Source organism: Lepus europaeus, chromosome 5, assembly GCF_033115175.1.
Source record: "Lepus europaeus isolate LE1 chromosome 5, mLepTim1.pri, whole genome shotgun sequence".
NCBI lineage: Eukaryota > Metazoa > Chordata > Mammalia > Lagomorpha > Leporidae > Lepus > Lepus europaeus.
Genome location: NC_084831.1, coordinates 113,323,360 through 113,343,018, shown reverse-complemented (window position 1 = coordinate 113,343,018; position 19,659 = coordinate 113,323,360). Strand labels below are relative to the sequence as shown.

General features: G+C 46.5%; 1 protein-coding gene across 1 annotated transcript; it reads right to left on the bottom strand.

The window, feature by feature from the left end:
* Positions 1-1,877: 1,877 nt before the first annotated feature.
* On the bottom strand, positions 1,878-12,733 carry LOC133760933 (3 beta-hydroxysteroid dehydrogenase/Delta 5-->4-isomerase-like). The gene is made up of 3 exons (XM_062193514.1): positions 12,589-12,733; positions 5,586-5,750; positions 1,878-2,689 (listed from the first exon to the last, which is right to left on the bottom strand). Exons 1-3 carry the CDS (start codon positions 12,731-12,733, stop codon positions 1,878-1,880), a joined length of 1,122 nt encoding a protein of 373 aa, XP_062049498.1.
* Between the last annotated feature and the right edge of the window lie 6,926 nt (positions 12,734-19,659).

Genomic DNA, 19,659 nt, shown 5'->3' with positions numbered 1-19,659 from the left:
TTATAGTCACAGAAAGTCTGGAAAGGAAACTCAGGGACCAAAAGTATATTTATTGTTTCCAGGTTACTCTGCTTAGAAGATAAAACAGAGATAACTTTCCTTGTCAAACTAGCTCAGTCTGATCTTTGAGGATTTTAGTTTATCTATTTTAGCTTATTTTTTATTTATTTATTTTGTCTACCTGTTTGTGATTTCCCCATAGATCAGATAAACACCCTGGTAGTGGGTTGGAAGTATGACATTTCTGCAAGTGCGGCACCATTTTGCTTTGCTCTGTGACCTAGTGCAGGAATTCATCCTAAATAGTAGCCCCCTACATACTTTACTGGACACTGGGCATGAAAGAAGTGACCCTGACAGGGTGGAGGACTTGTGTCGTGGTGGTGATACCAAAGGCAGGACAGGCAGCACTGGGTCTGGAGGGAGCCCGTTTGCCCTCCCCACACCCTGACCCCCACCGCCGCCTTCTCCCCTGCCTCTGGTGGCCCCTGTCCTGTGGGCCTGACAGGGCTTCAGCTTGCATCAGTTCTCTGATCCATGAACGAGGATGTCCTCATGCAAGTCCTCACTGTGCCTTGAGCGGCTTCGTCTTTGCTTGGGAAGGGAGAAGTGCGGGAAGGCAGTGGGGAGGAGGACGGTGGGGAGGAAGGATGAGGGGAGGAAAGGATGGAGGCAGAGGATGTGTGGGGAACAGGACGGGAGGAGGGGCAAGGAGAACGGGGAGACTGACGTTGGAACTGTGGAGAAAGACACAGCTCCATGTTGTGTGAGTGGCTGGTCAATTATTAAGGGAATTTACTACCCTGTCCTGTTTTCTCCTGAGAATTCGTGTGGTGGCTAAATTGTGTGAGTGGAAAGGTCACAATTCTAGGTTATGAAACAGCAATTGGGCCAACGTGTCTGTGCTGGTGTATGAAGAGAACGTCAAGTTGCTGTCATTGGAGCTGGAGGCTGGGAGCTTCCTTGCTGTCCCTCTCCTGCCCGGGGCTATTATGTAAGGAAGGCGAGTTCCCAGATGCTCCCACCCACATGCCCAGGGATTCTCCGGGTACAAAGAACATAGGGCATATAAATCTGCAAGAGGAAGCGTCCCATGAAGTGGGGGTTCCTGAAGATCAGTGCTCTCTGCTCCCAAGCTGTGCTGCTCCATGGCAAACCCCAGTCCAACTGCGTGATTAGGGAATACGGGGCTTTCAGGTAGTCTCCTTGGTGAACTGGCCCAGCAACCAGCTGATGAACCTCACCAAGAACAGGGGAAATAGAAGGGATTTGCAGCGAGGGCAAAATGGGGACATGCATGTCAGTCATGGAGACCATGAGGAAGCCTAGTAGGTCTTAGCTCCCCGCTCCTGACCTGTCCCCACTCTGCCCACTGCAGTTCCCAGCTCCTCTTCTTTCCTGGGGCATGCCATTGCTGATAATGGCCGGGAAAATGGGCAAGTGCATGTCACAGAAACCACATCTGTTCCACCTGAGGCTTAAATCATTTATTGTTCTTTTCATTAAGCCATGTATAGGATTAGTAGTTTGATTATAAAAGCAATGCTTTGGCAGTAAGATGAAAATCAAATTAATAGGCTAAGCTGTGTTGTCGAAAAGGACCCCATTCATCGAGAACCAGCATCTGAGACTTTGGAAAAGCAGCTGAAGCAAATCAGCTTGCGTGTCCTGTGCTGCGTGGTGAAGTCATTGAGCTTCAGATTGGGGTTGACTGGGAAGGTTTGTGATGGCCAGAGGAGGACAGCAAGTCAGCCACTGAGTGAAAGGGAGGCAGAAGGACCCGGGTTGTGTGCATGCTACTATATGATGGAGTCAGAGGGGCACACCGTGCAGAACTGGCCACAGAAGAGCACGTGCACGTTCCTGACGTCCTCAGATCACTGGGTCTTGGTCTTCAGGGTCTCCCTGTGCTGTTCCACCAGGGAACCAATCCACTCCATGGTCCTCTGCTTGGCTTCCTCCCAACTGAAGAGGGGCTCATACCCCAGATCTTGCTGAGCTTTCTTGTAGGAGAAGGTGAACACACTGTTGGATAATGTCACCAAGTGGCGGTTGAAGGGGGGTCGATATTTGTAAATTGGGCTCAACAGGAAGCTCACTGCTTCCAGCAGGAAGCTGAGCCAGTACTGCAGAGGTAGCGGGAGGCTCGGTCTGGGATCCAGGCAGAGGCCCCACTTTTGGCTCAGGGTGTAGTTGAGGTTGTCATAGCTCTGGTGAGGGGTGTCATCTGAGATGTAGTAGAACTGTCCTCGGATGCTTGGGGCCTTCTTGGGGTCCCGTAGTGCCCTCGCGGCCAGAATGTGAGCCCATGCCACGTTGCCCACATAGACTGGGTTGACTGTGGAGAACTTGCTGGTACTTTCCAGGATCCCTTTGTTCTCCAGGGACCTATTTATAATTTGGGCAAGAAATCTGCTTCCTTCCCCATAGATGTACATGGGCCTTAAGGCACAAGTGTACAAGGTGCCGCCATTTTTAAGAGTGTACCCATTGGCTGCCAGCACTGACTTCTCAGCCAACTTTTTGCTGTATGGGTACGGAACAGACCATGTACTTTCATGGTGTTCTGCCTCGTGGCCATTCCTGATGATCTCCTTGTACGAGTTGGGTCCAGCTACTTCCACTGAGCTGGTGTAGATGAAGATCGGCACACTGGCTTGGACACAGGCCTGCAACAGGAGCTGGGTACCTGCCATGGGGAACGAGCTGTCGTTATCAGGAAATAAACCCAAGTGCTCTGACTCTTGTGGTCACATTCACTCCCTGTCCACACCCAGTGAGGGAGGTGGTTGTTCTGATTCCAGAGGATGTCATTCCTGGATTGTGGATGTGATGTGTCCATTCTGCAGCCACGGGAACTCCCCAAACCTGAGAACTACATGGGCACTGTGCAGAGCAGGGATTTCTAGACTTGTTTTTTAATTTCCCTATTTGTATGTGTGTGTGTGTTAATATTTTGGTATATTTTAATTTTGGAAAAATGTAGCATTGCCAGTTTATATGTTTACAAGTGAGGGCATCCAGAAGAGAATCCTCATTTATCGTTCCTACCATCTCTTGAAGGCCTTGTTGCTCCAAATCCAGCAAATCAGAAGGCCCCACTTTCCGATTACGGGGCATCCTGACTCTCAGCCACCCAAGGACACTGCCTGATTCCCATCACACTCACACCCACCCCACTGTGCACTGGTGACACGCACTCTTCAATGGACTTCAAGTGATTGTGTTTTTCTCATAGACCAGTGAATACTTGGTCACCAGGACCATTCTTTAGGTCCCTGCAGAAAGGGTTCATGGATTGTGGGATGATGCTGGAGGCTCAGACTGTGTTTGTGTGTTCCCTGAAAAGTTGGCGCCTAATTTTGGCTATGGCCCTGTGGACCTCTTTGTGGACACTGGGGGTGATAAACTTCCTTATTACATAGTACCCAGAGCACTGCATGGCCTCTCCTTTTGAGCCAGGTGGTTGGAAGCTTTCGCCCCCTGCTGGTGATCCATGTAATGGGAGGGTGATGTGGCATCCCTGTGGCTGTGCAGAATGAAGCTCACAGCTGAACCTACCCTTGAAGAAGAAGGACATCTGGGCCAAAGAGTCATTCTTCGTGTATGTGTGTGTGTCTGTGTGTGTGGTCACATGTATGAATGTGGTGTGGCGCCTTTGCTCCCTCAAGATCGTGAAATAAGATTTTCTAGTGAGAGACTCCCTTTTCAATTTTTCGTTGTTTTTAACAATGTAAGTCAGTGCAAGAGAAAACTTGGGACTGGTTTACCTAGGGTGGAAATGGCCATCATTGTAAAATATTTTCTCAGGCGGCAGTGCTAATTGGTATAGCAAAGTGACTGTCATTGTTTTCTCTTCCTTTTCACATCCCCTACATGGGGAGCTGTGGACAGCAGTGACAAAACCCTGAAAAGTGGTCTCCTTGTGCAGTCGTCATGGTGTGGGAGCAGGTAGTGGTGTTGTTAAGCATATACCAGCATGGGACCTTTGCTAGCTGGTGCTAAGCCCCCAAGCACTTAGTTGCTCTAGAGCTGGAGTCAGTGAGTAGAGGAAATTTGGAGGTCGAGGCAGGGAGGACAGAGGGCCAGCGTTTGACTGATTGTGGTGCGTGAAAGCAGTTTCTGCTACGTCTCAGCTTTTTGGCTAAGATCAAATGAAGAGGGGTCAGTGCTGTGGCGCAGAGAGTTAACACCCTGGCCTGAAGTGCCAGCATCCCATATGGGCGCTGATTGGAGACCTGGCTGCTCCACTTCTGATCCAGCTCTCTGCTATGGCCTGGGAGGGCAGTAAAGGATGGCCCAAGGTCTTGGGCCCCTGCACCCACGTGGGAGACCTGGAAGAAGCTCCCGGCACCTGGCTTCGGATCGGTACATCTCCGGTTAGTGGGGCCAATTGGGGAGTAAACCAGCAGATGGAAGACCTCTCTTTCTCTCTCTGCCTCTCCTTCTCTCTCTGTGTAACTCTGACTTTCAAGCAAGTAAATAAATCTTTTAAAAAAAGAGATCAAATGAAGAGTTGGTTTCCAGGGGATAAAGGGATGATGTCAACAGCTGTGACCTTGGGTTTTGTGTCTAGATTTCAAGTCAGTTGGGAAGCCACACTTCAGAGAGAAACTCCAAGGCTTTTTGGCTGATGGTCTAATGAGTGTGTCTTTGAGGACCTGGTTAGAGCTGCTTAGCTCCTCAGTGGGGCAGTAGGAAGCTGTGGTTAAGGAAATGTTATAGGAAGACACATGTTGTTTCGTTCTGTCCTGGTGGACCTCTGTGGACTGGCTTGCCAGTTCTCTTGAGGGCAGTTTATTTTCTTTGTTTTTGTTGTTTTAGACTTACTTATTTGAAAGGCAGAGTGTCTCTCACACACACACACACACATATCCTCCATCCACTGGTTCAATCTCCAATTGTCAAAGTTGGGAGCCTCAAACTCCATCCAGGTCTCCCCCAGGGTCACAGGGGCCAAGACATTTGGACCACCATCAGTTGCCTTCCTAGGTGCATTAGCAAGGAGCTGGATCAGAAGTAGAGCAGCAGGGACTCGAAGTGGCATTGTGACATAGGATGTTGGTGTTGTAATTGGCAGCTTAACCTGCTGTGCCACAACAAGAGATCCCAGAGCACATCTTTAATGTGGGCAGGAAATCCTGGCAGCGTCCTCTGATTCCCCACAGAAGGGCTAAAAGGATGGCCAAGGAAGCATCTTCAAAGTTTGGTTCTGACCTAGAGGACGTGGGAGGGCATGGGATGGTTGGATTTCAAGTGCTAGGGTTGGCTTTTTATTAACTTTGGTTGTCACAGTAAAAGAAGAGCATTCCTGGCCCTTGGGCCAGATAGATGTCAGTTGGTAGTCTCGCTTCTTATTTACTATCTGGAGGCACTGCCACATCACTTGCTCTCTCTCAGCCCTAGTATCCTCATCTAAAACACTGAGGATAACAGTCTTGAGCTCTTTCAGTTGGGAGTGAGAAGCAAAGTCACCTATTCCAGAGCACCGTAGGTGCCCGACATGGGAGCTTCTCTTCCTTTTCTGTCCCATTTCTCTCCCTCACCTTCTCACCTGCTCCATCTCCTCCCCAGGCTACTCTTACCTTTCAGATTGACATCTATAATGGTGTCTCGGTGAATGACACCTGTGACGTCAATGACAGAGGCAGTGTGGATGACAGCAGAGACGCCCTGGCAGGCTGTGTTGAGGCACTGTTCATCCAGAATGTCTCCTTCCAGCATGGTCAGCTTGGTCTTGTTCTGGAGCTCTGTGTGAGCAGAAGGCAGGTCATTGGGAAGCTCTCTGGACTGTGCAAGAAGCTTCCTGGTAAAGGTGGCATTTCCCTAGGTCTTCAAGGACAGTTACAGTGGAGGCATGGTGCTCAGGGGTCTCATTCTCCACCCCCACACTCAAACACACTTGGTACAAGTCAACAAAGACACAGAAATTTGGATGTGCAGCATGGGTATGAGCAAGCATCTGTTTCCACTCCATGTCATTCCAGAAAAGAAATCTGAGCAGGGAGCTAAGTGTGGCTGGAACATAAATGTCCTTAAATAGAGTGAGGGGAAATTCATTAAGTTAATTAAGGAGAGGGGGTGCTGTACAGAGTGGGATGTAAGAGGAAAGAATCTGAATTTAACTCTGTGGGGAGTAGGAAATTGCATGTTTATTTGGAATAGGAGGAAAAGTAGAGGTACAGTTGGCAGGCAGGAAGTTAACTTTGGCTTCAGAATGTCAAATGGACTGGTCTGGGGGTGTAAGAGAAGCAAGGTGATCCTGAGACTATGCAGAATGTCTGTGGAAAGCTCAGACAAGGAGGACCCAAGCAGGGTTACAGTGTTGGCAGCAGAGGAGATACCCAACATGTTCATTTCAGCCCTCCTCTGGACAAGACCTGGTACTCAGAGGATACAGGCTGAGAGGAAAGGAGCAAGCATGAAGGGGCTTATTGTGCCTGTTTAAGGCTATAGTTATTTTGATTAGCCCTTAGTGGTGAGGGGACTGAGGATGAGACCACTTATGAGACAGACCAAGGTCGAGCTTGTAGTGCAGACTTGAACCTGCCTGCCTGCCTCCAACCATCGCTCACTTTCCCTACATCTCACATGTAGGACTGGCTGTTTAGAATCAGCTTTTCTGAGGCAGAGTAAGGGTGAATCTATTTAACTGACATTGACAATTAAGGCAGAGGAATAGGAAGAGAATGAACGAGTATATACCATCAAACTGAAAAACCTAGAAGAAATGGCCACATGTCTGGTGTATAGAACTTTCCAAAATAGGACCATGAAGACATAGAAACCTAAAAGGACCAACAATTAGTAAGGGGATGAATGAATGACAAGAAGTTTTAAGAACAAAAAGACAGGACTCGATTGTTTCACACCTAGCTATTATATTAGTAGTTGGTTTCCTCCCAACTATGAAGGAAGAACTAATGCAAATTCTTGCTAAACTAGTTAAAAAAAATCAAAGGGCAGGAATCCTAGCAAACTCATTTACAAGCCAGCATTACCTTGATCCTCAAACTGGACAAGGTCACAATGGTAACAAAATGTATAGACCAGTATCTGTGATGAATACAGATGCTAAAGTTCTCAACAAAATACTAGTAGATTGAATCCAACAGCACATACAAAAAGACAATTCACTTTGATCACCTTGAATTTGTACCAGGGGTGCAGGTATGGTTCAGATCTCTCTCTTTCTCTCTCTGCCTCTCCTTCTCTCTCTGTGTAACTCAGACTTTCAAGTAAATAAATAAATAAATCTTTAAAAAAAAGAAAAGCCATCAAAAGACTGTTAGTAACGATAAGCCACTTCAATAAAATTGTAGGACACAAAATCAATACACATAAGACAATAGCATTTTTATACACCAATAGCAAAAATACTGAGGAAGAAATATAAGAGAAATCTGCTTCACTACAGTTACAAAAATAAATAAAATCCCTTGGAATAAAATTAAACAAGAATGTGAAAGATCTCTACAATGAAAATTATAAAGCACTAGTGAAAGACATTTTAAAAAAGAGAAATTGGAAGACATCTTATGTTTTTGGATTGGAAGAAAATATTACTTTTAAAAAATATTTAATTCTTTTAATTCTTTGAAAGGCAGAGAGAGGGCCTGGCACTGTGGCACAGTAGATTGATCCTGTGCTTGCGGCGCTGGCATCCCATATAGGTGCCGGTTCTAGTCCTGGCTGCTCCTCTTCCCGTCCAGCTCTCTGCTGTGGCCTGGGAGTGCAGTGGAGGATGGCCCAAGTGCTAGGGCCCCTGCACCCACGTGGGAGACCCAGAAGAAGCTCCTGGCTCCTGGCTTTGGATCGGCATAGCTCAAGCTGTTGCGGCCATTTGGGGAGTGAACCAGTGGCTGGAGGACCTTTCTCTCTGTCTCTCCCTCTCACTGTCTGTAACTCTACCTCTCAAATAAATAGAGAAAATCTTTAAAAAAAAAAAAAAGAAAGAAAGGCAGAGAGAAAGAGAGAGAGAGAACGTCCATCTGTTGGTTCACTTCTCAAATGGCCACAACACTCAGGTCTGGGCCAAGCTGAAGCCAGAAGTCAGGAACTCCGTCCTGGTCTCCCACTTAGGTGGCAGGGGCCAAATACTGGGCCCTCTTCTTCTGCTTTATCAGGAGCAAAACAGGACGCTGAATAGAAAGCACGTAGCTGGGACCTGAGTCAGGAATCTGATGTGGGGTGCTGGTTTTCAAGCGGCAGCCTAAACTGCTGCAGTACAGTGTCGGCTCCGAGAATTAATGCGTAAGTTGTCCATACTGTGTGTAGCAGTTTACAGATTCAGTGCAATCCTCATCAAAATACCAACGACAACATTTTGCATAGAGCTCAAAAAAGGAAAAACATTCTCAAATTCATATGAAAGCTTAAAAGTCCCGGAAAAGCCAGAACAATCCTGAAGGAAAGAAACAAAGCTGTGAGCATCACACTAACTGACTTCAAAACATACTAGAAAATCACTGAGGCCAAAATAATATGCATTTGCTTGAAGAAAACATACGTCGATGAATGGGACAGAATAGAGAACCCAGAGATACAAGTATATATAGGCAACTGATTTTCAAAAAGGCAGCGAAAGCATACATTGGAGGAAGGACAGCGTCTTCACTAAGCAGTGGCAGAGCAACTGGATATTCATAGGCAGAATCAAGAAACTAGGTGCTATATCTCACCTTATACAAAAGTCAAATCATGTCGGATCAAAGATCTAAATGTAAGACCTGTAACAACCACTGCTAGAAGCATTGTAAGGGAATACTTGCAGACATTGGTCCCGGCAACTATGTTTCAAGTGTGACCCCAAAAAGCACAGGCAACAAAAACCGTCACGTGGGCTTATAACAAACTAAGCAGCATCCACAAAGCATAGGAAACAATCAACAGAGTGAAGGGGGAACCAGCAGTATATATAGCAGAAAATATTTTCAAACTCTTCACTTGAGAAAGGATTAATATACAGAATACATGAGTAACTCAAAAAACTCAACACAAAGCACCAAACAGTCCAGTTATGAAATAGACAAAAGATTCTGAGCTTATGTTTCTCCAAAGAAGATAAACAAATGATCAACAAATACATGAGGCAAATGCTCAATATTATTAACCATCAGGAAAATGCAAATAAAAGCCCCAGTGAAATATCATCCCACTCAAGTAATCACTAACATCGAAGAGACAGAAAATAACAAATGTTGGGAAGGCTATAGGGAAAATGAAACCCTATACACTCTTGGTAGAAGGTAAATTAGTGCAGTTATTATGGAGAAAAGGATGGAGTTTCCTCAACAAACTAAAAGCAGATCTAGCAAATGACTCAGCTATCCCACTTCTGCGCAGAGAGCTGAAGGAAATGAGATCAGTGTATCAAGGATAACTGCATTCCAGTGTTCCTTACAGTACAATTCATGACAGACAAGACATGTGTCCATCATTCATGGATGAATGGATAAAGAAAACATGTATAAACGTACAAGGGATTATTAAGCATAAGAATAACATCGCGACATTTGTGGCAAAATCGATGGAATTGAAGGTTATTATTTTAAGTGATAAGTGTGATCCAATGATGAATATCATATGTCCTGTCTTATTTGTGGAAATTGAAAGCGTCAGACTGATTCCTCGAGGCTGGGAAGGATAAGGGGTAGGGATATAGGGAGATTGGATAATGGGTGCCAAAACACAGAGGCAATGAACAAGTTGTAGTGTTCCACAGCCCAGTGGGGGCAAAGAGTTCATATCAATGTATTAAATATTGTATAAAGAGCTGGAAGAGAGGACTTGGAAAGTTCCTTTTATAAATAAAAAAAGGCAATGAAAATGCTATACTTTCCTGATGAGATCAGTGTATGCTGTACACATGCGTTGAAACATGGCACTCTACCCTATAAGATGTGCAAGCCCTAATGTTAATAAAAATTGTTAAAGCTAAAATCAAGAAGAATGACAGTGAGAGAGAAATGGAGAAGGACAAACTCAGGGAGCAGACTCAGGGATGCAAACTCAGGTTGCATCCGAGTTGGGATGCAACCACAGCCAGTTCTTCTCTCTAGGAGCCAATGAATTCTGTCTACATCCAGCCCCTTTCCATTGTCAGGAGTCTCCGGGCAGGTCCTGAAGACAAGGAAGATAGGGAAGAGGCTGCAGGAAGGAGCTGGGACTCCTGGGAGTGGGATCTCTCTGATGGTCTCCACCTCTGAGCCCTCCTCCCTTGCTGTGCTGACTTCAGACACTGGCTCAAAGAGAAATGGGCCTCACCCCATGCGTTCCAGGAACCTGGGGAGTTCAGGAGCGGGCACTTTGGGTGTGTTGCTGATGGAGCCAGAGCTCCCTTCTTCTCCCAGCACTGGGCACTTGGGAAGTGGTTCATGCAGACTGAGTTAGCAATTGCTCTTCAGGTGTGAACCGGAGGTAGAAGGAGGCCCAGGGAGAGGCTATTAGTTCGGCTGCAGCAGAACCACCAGCGCTGCAGTCCGTCTTCTAGCTATGGGAACTTGCTTAAGTTCATGTACTTCTCTGTGTCTGTCCCATCTTAGGGGAGGATGTTTCCCCTCCTAGGGTTCTTCCCAGGAGCAAGTGAGTCTACATGCAGGGAGCTATGTGCGTGCAGTGCAGGGGTCTCAGGGCAGCCAGTGGCTACACATGGACAGCCAGAGCCTAGGGGCTGGAGAGAGAGAAAGAGAGGAAACTGGTTTGTGGCAACCAGCAGCGCCACGGGAGAGACTGAAGATTCACTTTGCCAGGAGGCAGTCCCAGGGCCATGTGCTGGGGTTCTAGTCTGAGCTGTGCTCCTCATCAACCAGGGGGCCTCATGCAAGGCCCCCTGTCTGCCTGGACCTCGAAGTCCTCATTATCCAGATGGGTAATCGCCCCTTGCTATGTTCCCCACAGAGTTGTTATGTAGAGGTTCTAGGAGGGGACGTGTGGAGAAGTCACCAGCCAGCCAGCTCCTGGCTTTGCCCCAGGGCAGCAAGTTGAGAAAGGAATGGTGAGCTGCTCCAGCCACTTCTGAAGCCCCTTTCTTGTGGTGCAGAGGAGCAGAGAAATGGACAGAAAGACATGCACAAGGAATCCAGGGCAGGCACATCCAGGCTGTTCTGTCTTCAGTCTGGGTCCTGCACACTTGTGCTCTTGCTCTCTCTCTCTCTCTCTCTCTCTCTCTGTTTTTAGAAAACTTTAATTTAATAAATATTAATTTTGAAAGTACAACTTTTGGATTTTAGCGGTCCCCCCCCCCCCATAACCACGCTCCCACCCACAAACCATCCCATCTCCTACTCCCTCTCCCATCCCATTCTTCATTAAGGTTCATTTTCAATTATTTTTATATAGAGACGATCAACTTAGTACATACTAAATAAAGATTTCAACAGTTTGCACCCACACAGACTCACAAAGTATAAAGTACTGTTTGAAGACTATTTTTGCCATTAATTCTCATAGTCCAACACATTAAAGACTGAGCTCCTACATGGGGAGTAAGTACACAGTGACTCCTGTTTGTTGATTTAACATTTGACACTCCTATTTATGACGTCAGTAATCACCGGAGGCTCTTGTCTTGAGCTGCCAAGGCAATGGAAGCCTCTTGAGTTCACAAACTCTGACCTTATTTAAACAAGGCCATAATCACAGTGGAAGTTCTCTCCTCCCTTCAGAGAAAGGCATCTCCTTCTTTGATGGCCTGTTCTTTCCACTGAGATCTCACTCACAGAGATCTTTCATTTAGGTCATTTTTTTTTCCTCAATGTCTTGCCTTTCCATGCCTGAGAAACTCTCATGGGCTTTTTAGCCAGATCCAAATGCTTTAAGGGCTGATTCTGAGGCCAGAATGCTGTTTAGGGCATTTGCCATTCTATGAGTCTTGTGTTTATCCTGCTTCCCATCTTGGATCATTCTCTCTTTTTTAGTTCTATCAATTATTATTAGTAGACACTGGTCTTATTTATGTGATCCCTTTGACACTTAACCCTATCTTAATGATCCATTGTGAACTTAAACTGATCACTTCAACTAGTAAGATGGGATTTGTACCTGCCAACTTAATGGGATTTGCTCCTGCTCTCTCTGAACTTCCCACCCCCAACACTGAGCTCTACCTCACTTCCCTTTATTTTGCCTTCCCTGCAAACGCCGTGTGAACCACAAAAGCAAAACAGAAACAAGCCGAACCCAGGGCAGTTGGGAGAGGCAGGGACCCACTGCTGAGACCTCCAGGCTGTTGGTCCTTGCAGGTGTGCACAATGAGTGCCAAGTCAGAAATCCTCATGAGCATGGGAGTTGTGAACACAGGAAGGCAGTGATGTGTGAATTTCTCCATGAGAAGAGAGGACTAGAGGTGGAAGTGCTGGCCTGCAGACCGTCCCTCTGGCCCTGGATGCAGCCATGTTCCTGTCTCCTACACTGACTCCAGGGTCTTTCCTACTGTGCCTGCTGGGATTTCCTTTCTGAAGACTGTGGACATGAGGTTAGCTTTGGTTGTGCTACAACTTCTCTTGATTTGCTAGGCAAGGATCCCCTCCCTGCACCCACACAGATCATACAGTGGAGCCTCAACACCCAAGGCTCGCGTTCACTTACTTGAAAATTCCTCCTTCACTTCAGGCTGGAAGACCTTGTCCAGGATCCTGATCTCCTGCAGCCCCTTCTCCTGGACCAGCAGGTGGACGATCCTCTGACCCAGAAACCCTCCTGCTCCTGTCACCAGGCAGCTCCAGCCAGTCATGGCCATTCGTGGATACAAGAAAGCGGTGCTAGGAACCAGGAATCACCAGCCTGAAGATCTGGTTACTGGGGGAACCCTGGAGAAGGCTAAAAAGAGAGGTCACATTGGCACAAAGTCACAGAAACTTCTTCTGTCCCTATTTGCGAAGGAGGAGCTCAGCTTCAGTTCTCCTACTACACACTCACAGCACAGGTTGCTTCTGTGACCTCAGAATGTGCAGGGAATTCCCTAAGCCACGCAGCAAGGAGTCAGTTCTGCTGCAGACACCAGCTGGGTATGCTCTAGTGCAAGTCTGTTCTGACTCCGGGTCCCTGGATGCAGCATCACATGCCACAGGCTGAGGGCTCAGGGCCCCTCCCCGCCAGCCTCAGATGCCCAACACAAGCCCCTGTTGTTTTACCTGTGCTTCTGACTCCCTCCCTCTTAACCGGGGATCCCAGAATCTCTCCTTGGGCTTGGTGAAGTTACTTGAGCAGCTTGCGGAGCTTGGGGAAACAGGTCTGTCAGTTTATAGGAGGAGTTTACAAAGAATGCAGCAAAAGAGAGGCAAAGGCTGAGACGTTTGCAGAGCTGTGGCCTCCAGGAACGCTTGTGCATTTAGCTCTCTGGAAGGTCTTTTGATCCTCTCCTTATGGAGATTTTGTTGCCTGGATTTACAAGAATTGTTGCATAGTTGTGACTGAAGCATAGATACTGTGTTGAAATGTGACATGTGATTGGTGAGAAGGTGAATGACCCAGTGTGGGACTGGGCAGGAAAACCCAGCAAAGCCAGTCAGTTCAGATTCTTCAGAATTTCTTCCTTAAGGGTATGGGGTGGGTGGGATCCCTCTGCAATGAGGAGGGCCTTATGGCCTAGTATCCAAGCTTCCATTACCTGCTGTGTGGAGGGACATGGTCACAAAACAGTGGTTAAAACCCTGTGTTTATCTATCTTCTATCTATCTATCTATCTATCTATCTATCTATCTTAATATCCCAGTCCTTCCTGGTTTTCCTCTTAAGGTTTTACTCGATGAAATTCTACTAAGTTATTTAGAAGTTTATTTATTTATTTTCTTTTTATTTGAAGGCCAAAAGAGGAACACACACACAGAAGAGAGAGAGAGAGAGAGAGAGAGAGAGAGAGAGAGAGAGAGAGAGAGAGAGAAGCTTCCATTCAAGGGTCCACTCCACAAATGCCTGTAGGAGCTGGTGCTGGCCCAGGTTGAAACCAGAAGCCTGGAAAACAATGCAGATATCCCACATGCAAAGCAGCTACCCTCCTCCTACCTGCTACTTCCCGGAGTCTGCATGAGCAGAAGGCTGGAGTCAGGACAAGAACCAGGTATTCAACCCAAGTACATTGAGATGGGAAGTACACATTTTGCTTATAATGTTTTATTTCTTTGAAAGGGTTGGCAGAATGAGATAAAGATTTCCTATTAACTGGTTCACTCCCCATAAAGGCCACAGCAGCCAGAGGTGGGCCAGGTTGAAGCCAGGATCCCAGGACTCAATCAGGATCTCCCATATGTATGGCAGGGACCCAAGTTCTTGAGCCAATTCCACTGCTTCCCAGGGTCTGCAACAGCACAAAGCTGGATGGGAAGTGGAGTAGCCGGGACACTCAACTGTCACTCTGATACGGGATGCAGTTGTCCCAGGGAGATCTGCATGGTCTTCACTGCTGGGACAAGCCACTCTACCACCTACTGGTTTGTACATGGATCTCCTACACTGAATAGACAGTCTCTAGACACTATAGCTGTACTTACTATTATCCCCAGTTTTGCCTGGTGGGTTGAAGGTTCAACCACTAACCCATATGAAATTCTGACATATATTTCTTAGAAATTATCCTCATTTCCAGCACTTCCAGTTGTTGCCCTGGTCCTATGACCCTTGCATCAGATGAAGGATTTAAAAAAAATTTAGGTGATGTAGGGAATAAAGAAAACTATACATAGTCATTATTATCCACGTCGTCTTCATTTGGCAAGAATCCCATCGTCATACCAGTGTCCCTCTCAACTGCCTTGCCCAGATCCACCAGGATATCAGAGTGCTCTGCAGTCAAGCTCCTCCATTTGTCCTGTTGCATGCGGGTGCACACTTGGGAAGGCAAGTAAGCCAGCCCTTGACTGCTTCTCTCCCCCCATTTCAGACGACCAAGGTTTTCACTGCACATTCCTCTTCTTATCTGACCATGGTTCCAAAGAAGCTATCTCCCTACCCATTGTCACACACTGCGGGCTGTACTGTGTGGTCCTTGGTCTGAAGAAATGACATTTGCCTGCCCAATCTGTGTAATTTTTTTCCCTGACTTTTCTGTAGCATCTGAGCATTTGCTCCTTCTACCAGTTAAGCAAAGCCCAGTCCAAGCAAGAAAGAATAATGCTCTTCACTGGAAAGTCCCTAGTCCTTAGTCCCAGAAGTCATTTCTGGAAGGCACACACAGGGTCTTCTAATAAGCCCCAATTTCTTTTTCTTTTAACTTTTATTTAATGAATATAAATTTCCAATGTACAGCTTATGGATTACAGTGGCTTCCCCCTCCCATAACTTCTCTCCCACCCACAACCCTCCCCTCTCCCGCTCCCTCTCCCTTTCCATTCACATCAAGATTCATTTTCAATTCTCTTTATATTCAGAAGATCAATTTAGTATATATTAAGCAAAGATTTCAACAGCTTGCACCCACATAGAAACACAAAGTGAAACATACTGTTTGAGTACTAGTTATAGCATTAAATCACAATGGACAGCACATTAAGGACAGAGATCCCACATGAGGAGCAAGTGCACAGTGACTCCTGTTGTTGACCCAACAAATTGACACTCTAGTTTATGGTGCCAGTAACCACCCTAGGCTGTCGTCATGAGTTGCCAAGGCTATGGAAGCCTTCCAAGTTCGCCGACTCTGATCCTATTTAGACAAGGTCATAAAAGACAGAGTGAGGATAGTAACCAATGATCCTAAGAGTGGCATTAACCAGGTCTGAACAATTATACAGCATTAAGTGGGGAAGAGGACCATCAGTACACACAGGTAGGGAGTAGAGCCATTGGTGGTAGAGTAGAGGTTATGATTACGAAGGAATGAGGCCCAAGTGCACTAGACAGGGTCTAGAACAAAGGACAGAGTCATTATTAGAGGAGCTAAGAAAGGTGCTGTCTAAGCTACAATTAAGTTTTCTGATTGAGAGGCAAATAGAACCTGACAGAAGGGGTAATAAGCCCCAATTTCTATTCTACACAGAGCTGCTGTCCCTCCCATCACCCAGCTTTTACTCTACATGCTGGGGGCCGTGCAATCATACTGGTTCCCACGTGTCACATCCAGTTAATATTGCTTGCAGGGTTCATTACATGCCCTCTGCCTTTCAGTACTAGGGAGGGAAAGCAGCCCCCAGTGAAATTTCCATCATCCAGCCCCATACCACAATCAGGTGGAAGAGATGCACTCACTTCACGTGAAGCCATTTAAAGTGTAACAACCCTCCTAGAAACCCTTGTCTGCCTTCCATCTGTGCTCACTTTCTGAACTGTGGCCTCCATGAGGACTTGATCAACAGGCTTTGTTGTTGCAGTACTTGATTGAGAAACTGTTCCCCAGAGACACACATTGTCCATTGCCATAAAACACTTAGGTAAAGGAGACATAGCATTTATTGAAAGCCTGTTTAGACACTTCCCTGACATTCTTACAGTTTTGTCCCAGGGATTTCCTTTCACTGCCCCAGGCCATCTTGTCCCCTTTCCTGTAGGGGATTGACCAAGTGACCCTGGCCCTGTTGTCAATCTTTATCGGGACTCACCTGCCTGTTATTGTCTCAGGCATTTCCAGATCAGGTTTTTTATTATAATCTTTGACATCTGACTTGTACAAATTCTCCAAACTCAGATAAATACAGAAAACTTGTTAAGCCTGCTGTATAATGTTGAATAACCAGTAGGGGTTTCCTCTGGTCCACCCACCCTTCAATAGAGCTGCATTAAACCAAACCTTTGTTTTAACCCCTCAATGTCCATTGTATTCATTCCATTTCTTTTTTTAAAGATTCATTTATTTATTTGAAAGGCAGAGATACAGAGGGAGAAGGGAGGAACGGAAGGAGGGGGAAGTAGGGAGAGAGTGAAAGAGAGAAAAGTACATGCCCATTTGCTAGTTTATGCCCCAAACACCCGCAGCAGCTGGAACTTGGCTGGGTTCAAGCCAGGAGACAAGAACTCAATCTATCTTGCATGAAATGGTAGGAACCCAACTGGAGCCATCACTGCTTCCTCAGGGTCTGCATTTGCAGGCAGATGGAATCGGGAGTGATGTAGGGACTTGAACCTGGACACTCCCGCAGGGAGCAACTTTGGGGAACCTGGCCAGCGTTCAGACAGACTGAAATCTGAGCTCAGTCTACTTTCAACGTCTGACCCAGCACTCTCTTTTACTTTCATTTTAGCTATTACAGAAAACAATAATCAAAGGTTGTCTATTTCACTTTTTCCTTTGGATTTCTTTGTGCATCAGTGAACCAGATCCTGGAAGGTGGCTTCCTCTCTCAGTTCCTTTGTCAACTTTGACCTTTCATGACTGATTTAAGTACAGCTGCCACTCTGTACCATGGGTGACCAAGTAGCCACCCAACAATCAACACTTCCTCATGCCCCACCCTTTTGTCCTTTCTCTTCCCAATCCACATGTTTCCACGAGCCAGCCTCTTTCTAGAAAATCCCACTCCACTGCCACCAATTCTGAGATTCGGAAGGAAAAGACAAACTCAGTGCCGCTGCTCTACATGCACAACACAGATCACTCTGGTCTCTCAGTATGCAGGGATTTCTCCCCCACCCACTCAGAGCCAGTTCTTCTCTGGACAGCAGCTGGACGTCCATCTTCTGATCCAAGTCAATTCTGATTCTGCACTCCTGGAGACAGCATCACATCCCATAGGGTGAGAGCTTAGTCTCTGCTACCATTCCCACTGCCACGTTATATGCCAGATGCAAGCCCGAGTTCCTTTCCCTGTGCTTCTGAGACACCAGCTATAAGTTGGAGCTCTACAACACCCTTCTTGGCTTCAATTAATTCTCTTGAGTGACTCACAGACCTCAAGGAAACTCTTCTGATGTTTGCAGGTGTAGGGGCAAAGGGAACTATCCCTTGGTCCTCTGAAACTCACTGAACTAAAGTGACAAATATTGAGTAAGAGAAAAGGTATACAAGTATATTGATGCGCAAGAGGAGGAAGTCACTGCACGAGGGAGATGACAGGTGAGTGAATGTTCCCTAGTCCAAATGATTCAGAAGCTCATGTACCTCTTTACCTACAGTGCAGGGGGAGAATTAGGTGTGTAAACAATATTTGAGGGAGTAGCTAGTGATTTTAGGGGCCTTCATTGGATTTTGAGGACACTCTCTAGCCCAGGACAAATTCCATCTGCCAACAGAACATCAGTTTGTAATTGATTCCCTCTTTGAGAGCAAACTAGACGACAATGGTGTGTGGCCAAATTCTGTTCATGTGTGTTTACAAAGTTCAGTCTTTTTTCCTGTGATATGAATTCAGTTGGTGGAAGTTCAAAGGAAGGACCAGAGGTCTTCGTTTTCTCCCCTGAGAGTCCAGACTTCGAGGAGACAAGCTGGTCTCAGAGGAGAGCATCATCTAGCACATGCTTCTCTCTGAGTCCTTTATCTTAAAATAATCAGCATGTCAGAATGCCAGGTCTGGAGGTGACAGTCCCGGAATTCCTTCACCCGTTGTAATGGGTACTGTAGGGTATTCAGATGAACAGACACACAGGGCCAGCTACATGGGCACGTGCAGGGAGTGTCTATAAACTGTGCCAACCTCCAGGAGCCTTCAGGTGTTCAGCTCTCTGGAGGCGCTCAGAACCCCATCCTTTTGGACTTTTATGGAGACTTCATGGCAAAGGCATCCATGAAGTATGGACAACTGTGTTAGAAACAGAAAGGATGACGCAGTGCTCACAGACTGGCTAGGGAGACACAACAAGGCCTGTCTCTTTAGATTCTCCAGTGTTCCTTCCTGAGGACCTGGGCTAGGACTCCTCAGTAATGTGGAGGGGTCTTATGATAACCTACTGAGAGTTTCTATGGCTTACCTTGGGGAAGGCTACAAGCCAGGAAGCAAGAACCACAGCTGAAAATACTTACACACACACACACACACACACATATATATAATATCATCCCCCTTCTTTCCCTATACCTCATTATTGATAAAACTGTGTGTCCCTATGATCTCCAGGAGAAGTTGAAAGAAAATGAGAAGCTCTTACCTGTTAGGTTGCTTAAAACCCAGAGGAAAGGGCCCGGGTGCTGGTCTCACCTTTCGAGGCGGGACTGCAGCTTATATATATTGGTCTCTGACTCAGCCTCTCATCTGGGACTCTCACTATCATTGGTCACTCTCATTATGATAGCAAGGCTGAGAATAACAGGGAATGTGTTGCTGTTGCACCACTCGTACTGGCATTCAAAGATCTGTGTCTTCAACCTTATCAAGCTGTGGAACGTGGTCAGGGACAAGTAGTCATGGAGAAGGGACGCAATCTCCAATCTAATCTATCAAATGTATTCTGGAATCACAGAACGCAGATTTCTTTCCCTTAGTTCTCATAAATATAACGACGTGGCTGCTGATAATACTGAACAGGACTTATCGGTTGGACTGGGCTCTGCTCAAAACGTTTCTTAGCTGGTCTCTGTCCAACCACGTGAGACAGTGAGTCTACAGATCCTGAGAAAGGCATTATCCAGACATAGGAAGAGGAGTGTGAGATGCACCTTGTTTTCTTGGAAAGATCCGAGCTACCTCCCACTCTGGACGTCCACAAGTCCTTTCCTGCCTGGCAGGGCCATGCCAATGCTGGGTCTAGTCTCAGAAGGAGGCAGTACCAGGGCTCTGGTCACCATATTTGTCAGAC

Excerpts from the sequence above, each read along its gene's own strand:
- LOC133760933 (XM_062193514.1), bottom strand. The coding sequence starts at position 12,733 with ATGACTGGCTGGAGCTGCCTGGTGACAGGAGCAGGAGGGTTTCTGGGT. Across the intron at positions 5,751-12,588 it reads AGTGAAGGAGGAATTTTCAA|AGCTCCAGAACAAGACCAAG; the intron begins GTAAGTGAACGC and ends CTGCTCACACAG. Across the intron at positions 2,690-5,585 it reads TATAGATGTCAATCTGAAAG|GTACCCAGCTCCTGTTGCAG; the intron begins GTAAGAGTAGCC and ends TCCCCATGGCAG.